At 36.1% G+C, this 16,167-nt stretch overlaps 1 protein-coding gene across 9 annotated transcripts in view; it reads left to right on the top strand.

Annotated features, from left to right (window-relative positions):
• The window catches only part of DTWD1 (DTW domain containing 1), a 32,362-nt gene that overhangs the window by 5,556 nt on the left and 10,639 nt on the right, over positions 1-16,167 (top strand). For 4 of the 9 annotated variants that reach the window (XM_061428819.1, XM_061428826.1, XM_061428820.1 and 1 more), the window contains exons 3-5: positions 1,854-1,997; positions 4,211-4,460; positions 9,769-11,057. In XM_061428819.1, the coding sequence (XP_061284803.1) occupies positions 1,854-1,997; positions 4,211-4,460; positions 9,769-10,202 (828 nt within the window). In that variant the 3' untranslated portion in view covers positions 10,203-11,057. Of the gene's footprint in view, positions 1-1,853; positions 1,998-4,210; positions 4,461-9,768; positions 11,058-11,327; positions 11,647-16,167 lie in introns of those variants that run through there. The other 5 variants (XM_061428828.1, XM_061428827.1, XM_061428824.1 and 2 more) reach the window with 4 other exon arrangements.

Genomic DNA, 16,167 nt, shown 5'->3' with positions numbered 1-16,167 from the left:
TATATGTTAACTTGTCTAACAGTGACTCAAACTTTAAGTTAAATGGCTTATGAAATTTGACTGCTGCCTATTAGGACCTTAAAGAGACCAAATTCTACACATGGATTCATTAGAACTTGCCAATAAGAAAATAAGTTTAATGTGATGATAAGGTTCATTTAAATTTCAGGTAAGAACAATACTTTGAAACACTCGTATTTTGTTACTTGAATTGCATTTTAGCTTACATGTTACCTTGGCAAGTCCATGATCTGCTTAGGGGTCTAAAATGGAAAGTTTACTGGCCAAGAATAAATAAGTATAGAATCCAGTAAGCTTTATAGTTACCTCAGAAAAACTAAGAGCTTGAGCACAATAATTCTTCTAAAGTCTGCATTGTTGTTCAGTCACTAAGTCTTGTTCGACTTTTTGCCACCCCAGGCTCCTCTGCTCTCTACTATCTCCTGGAGTTTGCTCAAATTCATGTCCATTGAGTTGGTGATGCTATCTAACCATCTCGTCCTCTGCTGCCCCCTTCTCCTTTATCTCCCTTATCCCATTATCCCCATCTCTCATATAAGAATGTCACATTTTGAAGTATAGTTTTGGAGGTATGAACAGAATCATTTCATCTTTTGTTTCTATCATAGCCACATAAAGAAAATATCTCATTGAAAGTTTTATCTTAAGATATATTTTGTTCAAAATGATTGGTGATTGGAATAATAAAAGTTAATAATATAGGGCTAATATTTTTGTAGAAATTTAATAATTGAGTATTGTTTTTTATTTATTTTTTTCTTTTTTCTTTTTTTATTATTATTTTTTTTTATTCAATTTTAATTAAAAAAAAAATTATACATGTGTTCCCCATCCTGAACCCTCCTCCCTCCTCCCTGTTCCTCTGTTCTAAAAAAACAAGATAGTTTTGTACTCCAGGCTAAATAGCTGTTGCCCCAGAGTAAATACCTAGAATGTTGCCTTTTAGTGTGGGCTGGGAGCTGGAACAGTACTTATCATAACAAATAAATCATTTGAACTCTACAGCGAAAAATCTGTCCTAGAGAGAGAATTTCTCATATGATGGGAGAGATATGACTTGGCTTCTGTTTTCATAGTCATGGCTGAAGGCAGGATTCATACAAGCATTATACAGAAAACTAAACCAAATAAGTCAGCAAAATAGAAAAATCTAACTCAAGAAATTTGCAAGACTATTATTTTTGCATGTAGATATGACATAATTCATAGTAATTAAATAATGAAACTAAGGAAAATAGGCAAAATGATTTTGAAAAGTTATTTTTTATATAGAGTATACCTCCTGGAACCATTCTGTTAACTCTTTTTCCAATTAGTAATTAATTTCACATGCTGAGAATCATGATGTTAACATTAAAAGGTAATACCTTTGACCTCAAAAGATGTTTTGAGGAACAAAATTTTAACTTGAATTTTAGATCTAAAACTTTTGCCTGAGCTTATATTTCTTTTTAATATAAAATTAACAGACCTGAAAGTTTATAGGAATTATGTAAAATGTTCTTGACACAGATATTTGAATGCAAGGAATAGGACTCGGTCCAATGTGACAAATGAATATGACATTGGAACATTGCTATAAGAGTCTGTTAAATGAGTTGAAAATAGTTCTAGTACATGATTAACAGTATTGAGAAATAAATTTGTGTTTGCTTTATGACTTAACTAGTCTTAGTATTCTGTTCTAAAAAAGTATGACTTTCAAACTATAAGTGTATTTATAGGAACTTAGTGTGAGCTTGCTGTTTAAGCTTTAAAGACCATTTTTAATAACATAAAAATTAGAATTTTCTATTTGTTTTGTTCATTTTTCTTTTTTCTCTAAATTTTAGCTACCATTGAAGATTGACATCATTAAACATCCGAATGAAACAGATGGCAAAAGCACTGCTGTACATGCAAAACTCTTAGCACCTGAATTTGTAAATATTTATACATATCCGTGCATTCCAGAATATGAAGAAAAGGACCATGAAGTAGGCAGCTTATTTTTTTTTTTTTACAGCTTTTCACATTGAATCTAAATATGAATTTTAAACTCCCTTGCCTTTCTAAACGTACTTGAACATAATTTAATATTTAATGGTCTTGGGTTAACCTTCTGTAGCCCTTAACAACATACAGTTTACTTCATTAGTATCTTAAAAGAGCAAATGATCCTAGATGTTAGGCTTTTTTGAGTCTGTCTTTCCACTTTTACTAGTTTGCATTATTTCTTCCAATTTTTACTCTTTGCTAGTATTACTAGACCTGCTTTTACTTTTCTCCTTTTTCCATTCTTGTTCATACACTACACATAAAAACGCTAATTTGATACAAACTGAGAAACCAGATTGCAAATGTTGAAATTTCTCCAGAAGAAAAAAAGAAAGACTAAGCTAGAAGGATTTTTAGAAATCCTTTCTAAATTAAAAGCTTTAGTACATGGCTTTTGTGATATTTATTTTGGCTACTGAGAGGCCTTCCTTGCTCATTTCTAGATTCTTAATGGATTTTCACCTAGTTGAAATGGTCACATTAGTGACAACAGGTCTTTACAGCTGGTCTTGTTGAAAAGTGATGTTGCTATAGATCTCAAAAAACTAGGCCTTGAATACTTCTGAAAGAAACATAAACACCTCTAGGTCTCTTGGGAGAACATTTGTTGGTATGGTAAATCTAGAAACAAAAAATCAATGCATTCATTTGTTTAAGAAAAAACTAGGTAAGTTTTTCCTTTCCTATCAATATATTGTAATTTTTGGTTGAATTTATATAGAAAGTTGTGTTTGTAAATGATATCTGAGTTTGGGATCTAGGAATGTATTTGTATTTCCTTCTTTGATCAGCTAGATATCATGTCAGTTACATAGAACATAGTGTAGCTAGGTAATATAAAAAGACATGATGTGCTTATAATCTAAGAAAACTAAGAAGCCCTGAACTTTGCTAGTTGGGTATGGGGAAAAGGTAGGTGTGCATTGTGAGTGTCTGAAAAACCTTATAACATTGAAGTTTATAAATTTAAGATTTTAAATTTTAATATTTATTTTTCATATTAAAAATGATAATCTCCACTCAAAAATCTTTGGAAATACGGAAAAATATGGAGGATAAATACCCATGATTCTATCAACATTTATTCATTTAACAAATATTTGCTGGGTGCCTGCTTTGTGTTAGGAGTTGTTCATACCTTGGAGGTTCTACAGTATATAAGGTCTCAGTAAAAATATGCTGAAAGAAAGGAAGTACCATAATTCACTGAGTAGTTCCTTAACAGATTTTTAAAGCTTTCACTGTAATAAACATACTTTAACATATATTCTGGGTATTGTGTGTATGTTTAGAATTATTAAGATAAATTTCCATATTGAAATCTCATTTGGCTAGAGAGTATGAATATTTCAGGACTCTTGACGTATATTGCCAGATGGCTTTCACAGAGTTACGTTATTTAAACTTGACATCAGTAATGGCTTTAAAAGCTTATTACACTGTTTCCTCCAGAGAAGGCAACGGCACCCTACTCCAGTACTCTTGCCTGGAGAATCCCATGGATTGAGGAGCCTGCTAGGCTGCAGTCCATGGGGTTGCTCAGAGTCAGAGACAACTAAGCAACTTCACTTTCACTTTTCACTTTCATGCATTGGAGAAGGAGATGGCAACCCACTCCAGTGTTCTTGCCTGGAGAATCCCAGGGACCGGGGAGCCTGGTGGGCTACCGTCTATGGGGTCGCACAGAGTTGGACACGACTGACGTGACATAGCAGCAGCAGCATACTGTTTCCTCACCAGCACTGGCTGTATCATTTGTTTTCTCTTTGCTTATTATATAGGTGAAGATGCTATTTAATTATCAAGCACTTTTCAATGGTTCTTTTACAAAGTACCCCATACTTTGCCTTTTATCTTATGAAACATTATAGAGTTTAGTTTTTTTATGTAAGATACAATTAACCTGGTTTCTATCAATAAGTGAATAACTTATTTTAAAGTATAGAAGTATTTCTTGGTAGTATATTATGATTATAGGTTACTAGGGAAGAACCAAAAACTTTACCATATATGTATTAAAGAGGCACATATACTAAAACCTAATGCTTTTTTCTCAGATACTCAACATAGTTTTTCCTCTTGAAGTTTTAAGTCTGAATTTATTAATTTTGAAGATCATAGCACACTACTAACGTAAGCTTCTTTGCTTTAGGTTGCACTTGTATTTCCTGGACCTAAGTCTGTTTCAGTAAAAGATATTTCTTTTCATCTACAAAAAAAGAGTCAAAATAGCATTAGAGGCAAAAATGATGACCTTGATAAGCCATCCATTAAACGCAAGAAAACTGAAGAACCGGATTTGAATGACAGCAAGTGCAAAGACACAACACTGAAAAAAATTGTATTCATAGATAGCACCTGGAACCAAACAAACAAAATATTCACTGATGAGAGACTTCAAGGTAAATAAGAATAAAAATGTTGCATTTATTTTTTTGACTTCTCCTTCTCCCAACTTTCACAAACTTCAGACCTACTGATGCATTCAAGAAGAGTTGCATTGCCACCTTTGCTTTATTTTTTCTTCTCTATTATATGTATCTGTGTGTACTTAGATATGTATATTTTTGGTTGAACCATTTGAAAGTAAGTTGCAGGCTTTACAGCACATCACCCTTAAATATCTAAGTATACATCCTTAAGAATGGTGTAATTGCTATACCATTATCACTATAAGAAAGTTAGCAAAAGTTCTATAATCTTTAGTCCAAATTTACATTTCCCTAATTGACCCAAAAATATCTCTTGTAGCCTTTTTCCTCTGATACAGCGTGTGAAGTCAGATTCCATTTGGTTATTATGTCTCTTTAGTCTCTTTTAATGTAGAACAGTTCCCTGTTTTTGCGTTTTATGACTTGGGCTTGTGTGACGAGGACAGGTCAGTTGTCTGCTGGTTTTAATAATTAGATTCAGTTTAAATATTTTTGTAAGGATACTTCAGATAAGGATAAATCCATGGTTGTCTACAAAAATTGTACTTTATATATGTTGTTTTGATATAATTAATAGTAGCATTCCCTTTCAGAAATGAAGCTGTTTAGGTGATTAGTTACCCTATTCGTAGCTAAAGTTGTATACATCAAATAAGAGGACATGGTGTACCTTTAATAGGTGATTAGTTACCCTATTCGTAGCTAAAATTGTATACATCAAATAAGAGGACATAGTGTACCTTTTTCTATTACTGCTGATAACGTTAATTCCTTGATTAAAGTGGTGATTGCCAGATCTCTCCATTATAAAGTTTATTTTCTTTGTTGAAATTACTAGTAATCTGTGGGGTAATACTTTTAAGACACTGAACTGTTTCCCAACTGCTTTTTACAAAGTGGTTTTAGTATTTATTGATATGTGTGTGTGTGTTAGTTGCTCAGTTGTGCCCGACTCTGTGACCCCATGGACTGTGGCCACCAGGCTCCTCTGTCCATGGAGTTCTTCAGGCAAGAATACTGGAGTGGGTAGCCATTCCCTTCTCCAGGGGGTCTTCCCGACCCAGGGTTTGAATCTGGTCTCTTGCATTGCTGACAGACTATTGCCTAAATCAGTAATTACATTAAGGATTACAAAATGATGAAATTTTAATGTTATTATTTCCTCTACATTTGTTTGCTGGCATTCTTATGTAAAGATTAGCTTTTCTTTTTTTCTCTCCTTTTTCCTGTCTCTCCCACCACCTCTTTTTGGGATCATTGTGGTCTTACGGATTTCCTTTTCATTCAGTATATTATAATCTATCATGATTGTATTCTTTTTGATGCCCACATTGTCTAAAATTTTGCCATTGGGAACATTCAGGTCCTTTGTGGCATGGCCTCTTTAGTCTTTCTGGTACAACAAGCTGTCCCAAGTTCACTTGTACTTTTTTCCTGCCCCGGACCTAGAATTAATTGTTTGAAGGAACTATGGTTCTTTTAATGGGGAATGTTATTAGAAACCAAGATCTGATACATTTATTACTGCTTGTATATCATTGCTTCAGTGGACAGAGCCAAGAAAAATAAATAGCTATGTATTGAGTTCACATGAATAGTTCCAATTCAGATTTAACATTTCTTTCTTTTTTTTGTTTGTATATATTTCTTTAGAATGAAAAGCTTAGTTTCTAATAATTAATGGTTTAAAGAGTTGCTTTACTTGCCCAAATAACACAACTAGTAATATGAAGAATATTACCTGTCTTGTTCGCTTGTTCCTTACTCAGTTCTTTAGGCTTTCTCAGTAGTTTTTTTTAAAAGCTTTGGGTTTATTTCTGGCTCTTTGGTGGTTTTATTTGTATACCATATATGATTAGAGAGCAGGAAAGTTACCCAGTTGGTTTTAAGCAGTTTCCAAATCAGTTTCAAACTGGAAGAGCTTCTCCTGGGCAGTTATTAAAAATGTACATCATGTAGAAAAGAAAGTGTATGGCACTTTTTGGAATCTTGTGTTAATTAGTCTCAAGCTTAAGTGAATGACAATACTAGATTTAACTCACTTAATTTATGTAGTTTATACCCCTTCAAAACATACATGTTAGTAAGATTTCTTTGTCATTCTGCTTCTCTCTGATTGGGTGTATGTGTGTGAGAAAGATAGACAGAGACAAAGAAATGGTGTGTTTGTGTTCTTGTGTGTTTCTGTGTTTGGGAAGGGTGTATATATGGAGAGTGACTGCAAAAAGACGACAGAATAAGATTTGTAATCTTATTGCTAATGTTTGATTGATGAAACCCTAAAACCCTGCTCTTTGGAGTACTGCCTGCCATATTCCCTTGAATAGTTACAGTTGCACGTTACCCAGTTTGAAGATTTTTCCTGAGCCATTTTCTTTAAAGTACCTTATATGGTAATGGAAAGGATCGAATGAAGGACACAAGTGGTATTAACACTTGAAAAAAATTATAAAGGGGATTATTGAGGTACAATTTAAATCTGTTAAGCCTTTGTGCTTAAGGCTTCAAATCACATTTGGACAAAAGTTTTCTGTTATTCATTCTCAGATCACATAGAAAGTGTCATATATTTCAGTTCTGTGCTACATCAGAATTTTAAATGGATTTCTTAATTCCTTCAAAATCATGAAATAAACAGATTTCTAGAGTCATTTTTTTCTGCATGTCCTACTTCAACCCCTGTCCCTTCTTGACTCCTCATTGCACCACAGGAACTGTTTAGGGCTCAGCATATTTATTATCTCTATATGTGTGTGAAATACCAGTTTCCAGATAAGCCAAGTTACTTCCACAAGAAACAACCCTTGTTTGTTATAAATCATTGCCGTTAGGTTTTAAAACATTTTATCATTTGATGGGATTAAGCTGAACAACTAACTCTAAATTTCTATTTAAACCCTCAAATGTACTGTATTAGAATGTTTCTGTTTCTCTTATTATGAATGCTGAGATTACGAATCCTCTTAACAATGTAACATACTCTTTTGCCAAACTTTACAGAGAAATAGCTGTGAATGTTTTACTGCTCTCAAAACAAAACATTTGAAGTTTGAGTGCCTAATTTAATCATGAAATGTAAGCCTGCAAGTGAAGAGTGGCATAATGTTCTTGAAGATTCATCATTGAAAGGCTTAGGGGAATGCATTGGGGAAGGATGGTGTCTTTTTGTTGGGGAAGGAGTCCAAATTACTAAAACTAGCATTCATCTCACTTCGATAAGTGGTGCTGGGAAAACTGAACGGCTGCATGTAAAAGAATGAAATTAAAATATTCTCTAATACCATATACAATAATAAACTCAAAATGGATTAAAGACATAAATGTAAGACAGATACTAGAAAACTCCTAGAGGAAAACATACGTGGTACACATATACAAACATACACACAATAGAATACTACTCAGCCATTAAAAAAGAATGAAATCTTGCCATTTGCAGTAACACGGATGGACTTGAAGGGCATTATGCTAAGTGACATAATGGAAAGACAAATATTGTATGATATCAATTATATGTGAAATCTAAAAAAATACAAGGATATAGTAAAAGAGATGCAGACTCACTGATGTAAAGAACAAGCTGCTGGATACCAGTGAAGGAGGGGCAATATAGGGGTAGGAAAGTAAAAGGGACAAACTATAAAGTAAGCTATAAAGATGTATTGTATGGCACAGGGAATACAGCAAATATTTTATAATAACTATAAATGGGGTTGGAGAAGGCAATGGCACCCCACTCCAGCACTCTTGCCTGGAAAATCCCAGGGACGGAGGAGCCTGGTAGGCTGCAGTCCATGGGGTCACTAAGAGTCGGACAGGACTCAGCGACTTCACTTTCACTTTTCACTTTCCTGCATTGGAGAAGGAAATGGCAACCCACTCCAGTGTTCTTGCCTGGAGAATCCCAGGGACAGGGGAGCCTCATGGGCTGCTGTATATGGGGTCACACAGAGTCGGACACAACTGAAGCGACTTAGCAGCAGTAGCAGCAGCATAAATGGGGTATAACCTTTAAAAATTATGAATCGCTATGTTGTATACTAGTAACTTATATTGTACAACATACTTTCAATTAAAAAAAGATTTGCTTTTTTTAGATTATTAGTTTTGCTTTTTTTTTTTTGACTTGTAGTTTTCTCAGGACTCAAATTTTAAACTCGCCATTTTGTTTCTAAGATTGTAGCTATTGTTTACTCATTTTCACTACTGTGAATGTATGATTGTGTGAATATACTGAGGTTTATTCAGTCTTCTGTTGATGAAACAATTTATTTCTGGTTTTTGCTACAGCACTACAATGTGCTACTATTACACACAGTGCTACTATGAACATTCTTGCACATGTGCAAGCTTCCTCTAGGAAACATACCTAGAACTGGAATTGCTGTTTTGTTATGTATAAGAGTGTTCAGTCTTACAGGACGATGCCAACTATTTTCCAAAGTGTGGGTATGCAAGTTTATACTCCCATCATTAATGTGCAAGAATTCCTATCAGTTCATAATGCCTCCTTCCATTGTGTCGTCAAATGTTGGATACTTGCCAATAGAGTGGGTATAATATGGTATCTGGTTGTAGTCATAATTTACCTTTCACTAATGACTAATTGGGTTGAGCATCATTTTGTTTGCTTATTTGGCCGTACAGTACTCTTGCCGGGAAAATCCCATGGACGGAGGAGCCTGGTGGGCTGCAGTCCATGAGGTCACTAAGAGTCGGACACGACTGAGCGACTTCACTTTGACTTTTCACTTTCATGCATTGGAGAAGGAAATGGCAACCCATTCCAGTATTCTTGCCTGGAGAATCCCAGGGACGGGGGAGCTTGGTGGGCTGCCCTCTGTGGGGTCGAACAGAGTCGGACACGACTGAAGCGACTTAGCAGCAGCAGCAGCAATCCTGTTCTGTGAAATATCTATGTCCATTTTTCTAGTGTTTTGTTTTTCTTATTGATTTGTAGGAATTCTTTATATATTCTAGAATATATATACTTATGTTTTGAAATATCTTCATGCAGTCTCTGACTCATCTTCTAAATTTCTTTATGGTATCTTTTGAAGAACTGAAATTCTTAGTGTGGAATTTATCCATCTTTCATGTTTTAGCACTTTTTTTCCTTTTAAAAATCTTTCTATATATTTCACCATGACAAGGCTGTGATCCAAAAGATGCTTGCTTCTTGAAAGGAAAGCTATGATAAACCTAGACAGCATATTAAAAAGCAGAGACATCACTTTGCCAACAAAGGTCCATATAGTCAAAGCTATGATTTTTCTAGTAGTCATGTTCGGATGTGAGAGTTGGACCATAAAGAAGACTGAGTGCCAAAGAATCGATGCTTTTGAACTGTGGTGCTGGAGACTTTTGAGATTCCCTTGGACTGCAAGGAGATCAAAACAGTCAATCCTAATAATAATCCTAATAATAAAGGAAATCAATCCTGAATATGCATTGGAGTTACTGATACTGAAGCTGAAGTTCCAATACCTTGGCCACCTCATGCAAAGAGCCGACTTATTGGTAAAGATTCTGATGCTGGGAAAGATTGAGGGCAAAAGGAGAAGGGGGCAGCGGAGGATGAGATGGTTGGATGGCATCATCAACTCAATGAACATGAATTTGAGCAAACCCCATGAGATAGTGAATGACAGAGAAGCCTGGCATGCTGCAGTCCATGGGGTCACAAAGAGTAAGGCACAACTTAGCAACTGAACAACAACAACAGATGTCAATTGTGTTTTTCCCTTTTCAATTATTATGCATGTAATTAATTTATTGTTTTTGTAGTATTGTGTTAACTAAGACCTTGAGTGCAGTATTGAACGGAAGCCTTGTGGAGGTCATTCCTATTGTGTTATATTCTATTGATCATTGTCTTTTAAATGGCAGGTTTAGTCAGTTTATATTTGCTGTGAGTATTGATTTAGAATAAAATATGATTTTTTAAAAGCAAATTTTATTGTGAGTCTGAGTGTTGGTCTAAGGTGCTAAAAGCCTTCTGAGTTTGTTGACATCTGAGTTGTAAGAGATGAGAGTGAAAGTGAAAGTGGCTTAGTCATGTCTGTCTCTCTGTGACCTCATGGACTGTACAATTCATGGAATTCTCTAGGCCAGAATACTGGTGTAGAGCCTTTCCCTTCTCCAGGGGATCTTCCTAAACCAGGGATCGAACCCAGGTCTCCCACATTGCAGGCAGGTTCTTTACCAGCTGAGCCACAAGGGAAGCCCAAAAGATGAGAGTACTATTGTAAGATTTCATGAGTCATTTCCGCTTTAAATATTTAGGAGCACAGCATTAGCTGACTGTGTCCCCAAGGCTCTGAAACACAGATGTGGCAGCTAATGAAACAGCTCTAGATACTCTATACATGAAGAGAGAGCCAAAAAGTGATCATCCAGTAGCTTTAACAGTATTAAGAACCGTTAACCTGCCGATCTGGTCTCAGTGAGTTTCAGAATGAATGATGTCTTAAAAATGTCAATTTATCAAGGAAATGAAACTCTTCTGAAAATTGGTGAACTTAGTCCTGTCACAGGTTAAAGTGGAAAAAGACATTGGTAAATAGATGACAGAGATGACCATCTTAAATGTTAACCACTTGTAACCCATTGGTGTAAGGTCTGAGACTTATAGATAACTGTCATGGATAATATTTCATCCTGTGTTTTGTATTGCTTCTGTATATATCTTAATACATTTGAGAAAATACCCTGTTTGGAATTGGGATTGAAGAAGTCTAAAAAAAGAATCCTTAAAATAATTAAGGGAAATCATTATTGTACCATACTCTGTGGTTAACAAGAAATACCTATATATTTCTTATTTGTTTTTGGCAGGGTTGCTACAAGTTGAGTTGAAAACAAGAAAAACTTGCTTTTGGCGCCATCAAAAAGGAAAGCCAGATACCTTCCTTTCCACAATTGAAGCCATTTACTACTTTTTGGTAGACTATCATACTGATATATTAAAAGAGAAATACAAAGGACAATATGATAATCTTTTATTTTTCTACTCTTTTATGCACCAGTTGATAAAGAATGCCAAGTGCCCTGGAGACAAGGAAACAAGAAAACTTACCCATTAGTTTTTTCAAAAAAGTTACTTATGTAATTTTATTTTGCTAAAATCAATAAAATTATAATTGTGCTTTGTTTATTCCTAGGAAATATTCATGTGTAATGTCGGTAAGACCACTTGAAAAAGTAAGGTTTTATTTATTTTACTTCATATTTTTTAAAATGAAGATATTTCTAAGGGAATTTTCAGAGATAGTGTTGACCGAAAAATTCATTTCAGAAGTCACTTGCTCAAGTTTGGCAGATCTAAATTTTATTACTATATTTTAATATAATAATATGTTATTTTATATCTATGTGATGTAATTAGATATTTCTTTAGAGATCTTCATATCTTTCCACCTATACTCACAGAATCTCCTCAAGTAATTTGCTCAAGGTTGATGGCAAACCTGGGCAGAACTAGAATTGTAGCTCCAGTCCATAGGGCTGTTTCTTTTAAGTCCATATTGCCTGTGATGGACTTTTTTTTTTTTTTTTTTAATCTGCATCTTTTTTAAGGAGGAATTGTTAATAATCACATCCTGTCTTAGGGATGGACATATGACCCAGGTTAGCAAGCAAAATGCCTAGTGATTGATCCAGGATAAGTACATGTTTCCTTTTTGATAAGTAATATGAATGTTCAAGGAAGTAGGGACTGTTTTTCTTAAAGCAGTATGGTTCACTGGTTAAAAGCATGGCCTCTAGAGCTAGACTACAGACTCTAGGGCTAGACTATCTAAATCTAAATCTCAGTTTTCATTTTCCACCTACCAGTCACTTGTCAGTTTCTTGATTACTGAAGAGACCAGTAATACGGTAGGTGTTTTAGGATGATACTGAGGTTTAGCTGAGTGAATGTATCTATGGGGCTTTCAGTAGCACCTGGCATATAGTAAGTGCTATACATGTGTTTATTCTTTTTGTTTTATGAAATTGTGAACTAAGCATGATGTATATAACCCTAGAGCTACTGGTGACATCTCTGCTGCAGGTGGCAAAACTTTGCCTTAGAATGAAGCCAGCAAAAGAAACAGTGGAGAGATAAAAAGACTTGAGTCCTGAGGACATCATTTAATCATCTAATCTAGCTGCTTGTGAATGGAGCCCTACTGTGCTGAATACCTTCTATTTGCCCTCTGGATCTGCCTTTCAGTCTTCCCATTCTGCTCTTTGCTCTGTGAGGTAGGTCCCCTTGTCCATTGGCTTTTGGTTGGGATCAGCAAACAGGACCAGCAGTAGGTTGAAAGTTGAAAATGAAATTGCGTTGTTTATCTCCTTGGCTGCTTTGCTGCCAGGTCACCATGGGTGGCTGTGTCCCTTTCCTGAAGGTCATCTTACCAGGCATCCTTTTCCCAGCAGTTATTCCAGTTCATTTCAGACCCATGCTTCCTCCTTTTACCCCTTTTCATTTATGTAGTAAGGTCTCCTAGGTGTTCTAGCCCGAAAGTAGGTCATTTACACCTTGGTTTTCCTAAACTCTGCCTGTACCTTTGTAAATAGTGATTTTTGTATGCTGTTCAGTCACTAAGTTGTATCTGACTCTTTTCCAGCACCACAGACTAGCCCGTTAGGCTTCCTTGTCCATGGGATTTCCCAGACAGAAATAGAGTGGGTTGCCATTTCCTTCTCCAAGGGAATCTTCCTGACTCAGGGATTGAACCTTCATCTCCTGCAGCTTCTGCACTGGTGGATGAATTCTTTACCACTGAGCCACAAGGGAGGTATTTTTCTCAAAAGTCCCCACTTGAAGTTGTCCTCTTTATAGGATATTGACTATTAGATTTCACCCACGTGAGTGCTAGAAATAGTAATACATTTGCCGAAGTACACTCAGTGGGACATGTGTTTTATGGGAAAAAAAAATAAAAGTTGCAGGTAAAATTTGTTTGCTGCACTTTATATCCCCCTCTTAGAGATTCAAAAGGCACAGCATGAAAGTGCTGAAAAGTCCTGCAATAAACATTTTGAACTTCAAGTTAGTATTTCTTAAACTTTTTTTGAATAAGGAGTGCCTACTAACATACTGTGAACATAGATCTTTTGAAACATTGTAATTTAGAGCAGTCCCTAATTAATTTATCTGTGGCAGTTGAGGCCTAATGAGATTAAGTAACTTGTCCATAGGATCACACAGCTAGTTAGTGGCAGAATCCTGTCTAGAATCTGGGACTTATGATTTGGGTCAGTGAGGTCACCATTTTATTACACTCTTCATTAAAAGGAATGTGGCTTATATAAAGTTTGAACATTATTGGCCCCAATAGTCTTAGCCAAATAAACTATCTGACTTGCCTATTAGTTAATAAGCAATAACTGACTAGCAGTTATTTTACAAGAATGGAATTAAAATGGATTTCTTCATGCTTAGGACTTGGCCCTGGGAACAGAGGAAGGCCTGAATTGATTTAAGCAGGGCCAAAGTTGGATTTCTCTGGGCTAAATTTGAGCTTTCCCGAGCCAAAATCTATTGCCATTTGACAAAATATAATTGTTAAAAGGGAGAAGGGAAAAAAACTCTTTTGCTCCTTATAGCTGTCTTAAGAAAGACAGCCCACATACTCCATAAGAGCCTAATTTATAGCTAAATCCAGAAAAATCTTAAATTCTAACCCCCAAACAATAATAGTACCTGTTGAACAATGAATTGTCTATACTTGTCTTGTTTTTCTTTGGTCTGAGGGACTGTAAAAGCCACCCTAATTCTTTACTCCTCCCTGTATTCATGGAGTTTTTTTCATCTTCCTTTGAAGTGCGTTCTCAAGTACTTTCTGGCCTGTATGTGTTTCCAAACATCTAGTGTATTCCCACTTTTGTGCTACTGCTGTCGCCAAAAGCACGTACATGTCTGGCTTAGCTTCCTAGAGGGTGAGACATGCATGAAGCAGAGCCAAATTACCCTGGTCACCCTACCTGAATCCAGTCTTAGACTGGCTAGTAGCCAGTCAACCCACAGGTATGTGAACCATCCCAGCCAAGATCAGTAGAACCTGACACCTATCCGATTATAGATGTGTAAGCAAGCGATGTCCATTGTTATGCCTCTGAAACTTTATAGCTATTATTTTACAGCATTATGTATTTACAGCAATAGATATCTCATCTTTGAATATAGTATCTGACACATCTTTCTCAAGTGGCTTCTCACCTTCTTGGCCTCACTGTTTCCTAGGCCACCAACTACCTTGCCATAGCTGTCACCCTATATAGTGACACTGTGTACTAGCAGGCTGGAGTGATTGCTCTGCCTCAGCTAGCCACATGCTCAGAATCTCTGGCCCATCCGAACACGTCTGGACTCAAGGAAGCATCATGCCACAGGGTTAACCCCAGTGATTGTCAAAAGGGTTAGATGATGCAATCTGGGAGAGCCAATTGTCTGCAAGACTTGGATCAATGCACTAGAAGAAGCTGTTACACAAATTCCTATCCTTTTTCGTGGACTATTTTGAGACACAGTTTTTCACCCTCTTGCCCAGAGTATGTACCATGTAGCTAAGCAACTGCACTGGCCAAAATATCAGCAATGTCTCTTCATGACTTAAATCATGAACCAGAAATGAAATACTGTTTGGTTTATCAGTTTGCATTTGCTTCCAGTCCTTGTTAGCCTTACATCTTTCCTCTGACCAGCCTGGATTGCCTCTTCTAATAAAGTAATAGATTTAATTTGTGCCTCAGGCTCTCTTTTCTAGAGAAGCCAGGTGATGAGGAAAGCAGATTAAAGTATTGCATGAATGAAGAGGTTTAATAAAGTAATTGGGGTTCTCCCAAATATGGGGTTTACTGGGGGGTGAAGGTCTAGAAAACTTCAGTGGAAGTGGATTACAGAAACACTCATTAACTAGTTCAGCCTGAGATGCTCCAAGTACTCACAGCTTAGTTTGTAGAAATGTGCATGTATTGAACATAGCAGTCTTCTGATTTCCTTAATCTTTCTAGTAGCCCTTTGATTTCAGTTGAAAGGCATCTCTTTAATCCCTTCAGAGGTTGTACAAAATGAGTGTATAGTAACACGCTTTACTTGTCTTTCCCATGTGTATGCATGTGTGCTCAGTCACTCAGTTATGTCTGATTGTAGCCACGTGGACTGTAGCATTCCATGCTCCTCTGTCCACTGGATTTTCCCGGCAAGAATACTGGAATGGATTGCCATTCCCTATTCTGGGGGATCTTCCTAGGGATTGGACCCTCATCTACTGCAGTGGCAAGCGATTTTTTTACCTTGAGACCATGGTGATGGCAATACCCTGAATTTGGTCTTTGTCCTAAAGCTATATTTAATGATTCAGCATTTGATTTGGTGAAAACAGTTTCATTTTCCAGCCTAGACTCTATATTCCCTTTTAGTAATATTTGTATAGCCACTTCCTTATGTTTGAATTCGTCTTTCTGTTAGAATACCTTATAAATTGCAGTTCATAGCAGCCAGCTTATTCTTTCAAAATTCTGCTTCTAAGTCTCACTTGATGCCATGAGTGAATTAGATACATTTTCTGTCTTCTGTTACTGCTAGTGATAATTTTACCAAATTTTTGCCTCCAAATGCTGACAGAAGACCCTTAGTGAAGAGTTTGGCCAAACTCTTAGTAAGCCTGCAATGAAGACCACCAGCCAA

This window comes from Bos javanicus, chromosome 10 (genome assembly GCF_032452875.1).
Source record: "Bos javanicus breed banteng chromosome 10, ARS-OSU_banteng_1.0, whole genome shotgun sequence".
NCBI classification, from domain to species: Eukaryota; Metazoa; Chordata; class Mammalia; order Artiodactyla; family Bovidae; genus Bos; species Bos javanicus.
The sequence above is the reverse complement of the archived record's forward strand: the minus strand, read 5'-3'. Positions and strand labels throughout refer to the sequence as shown.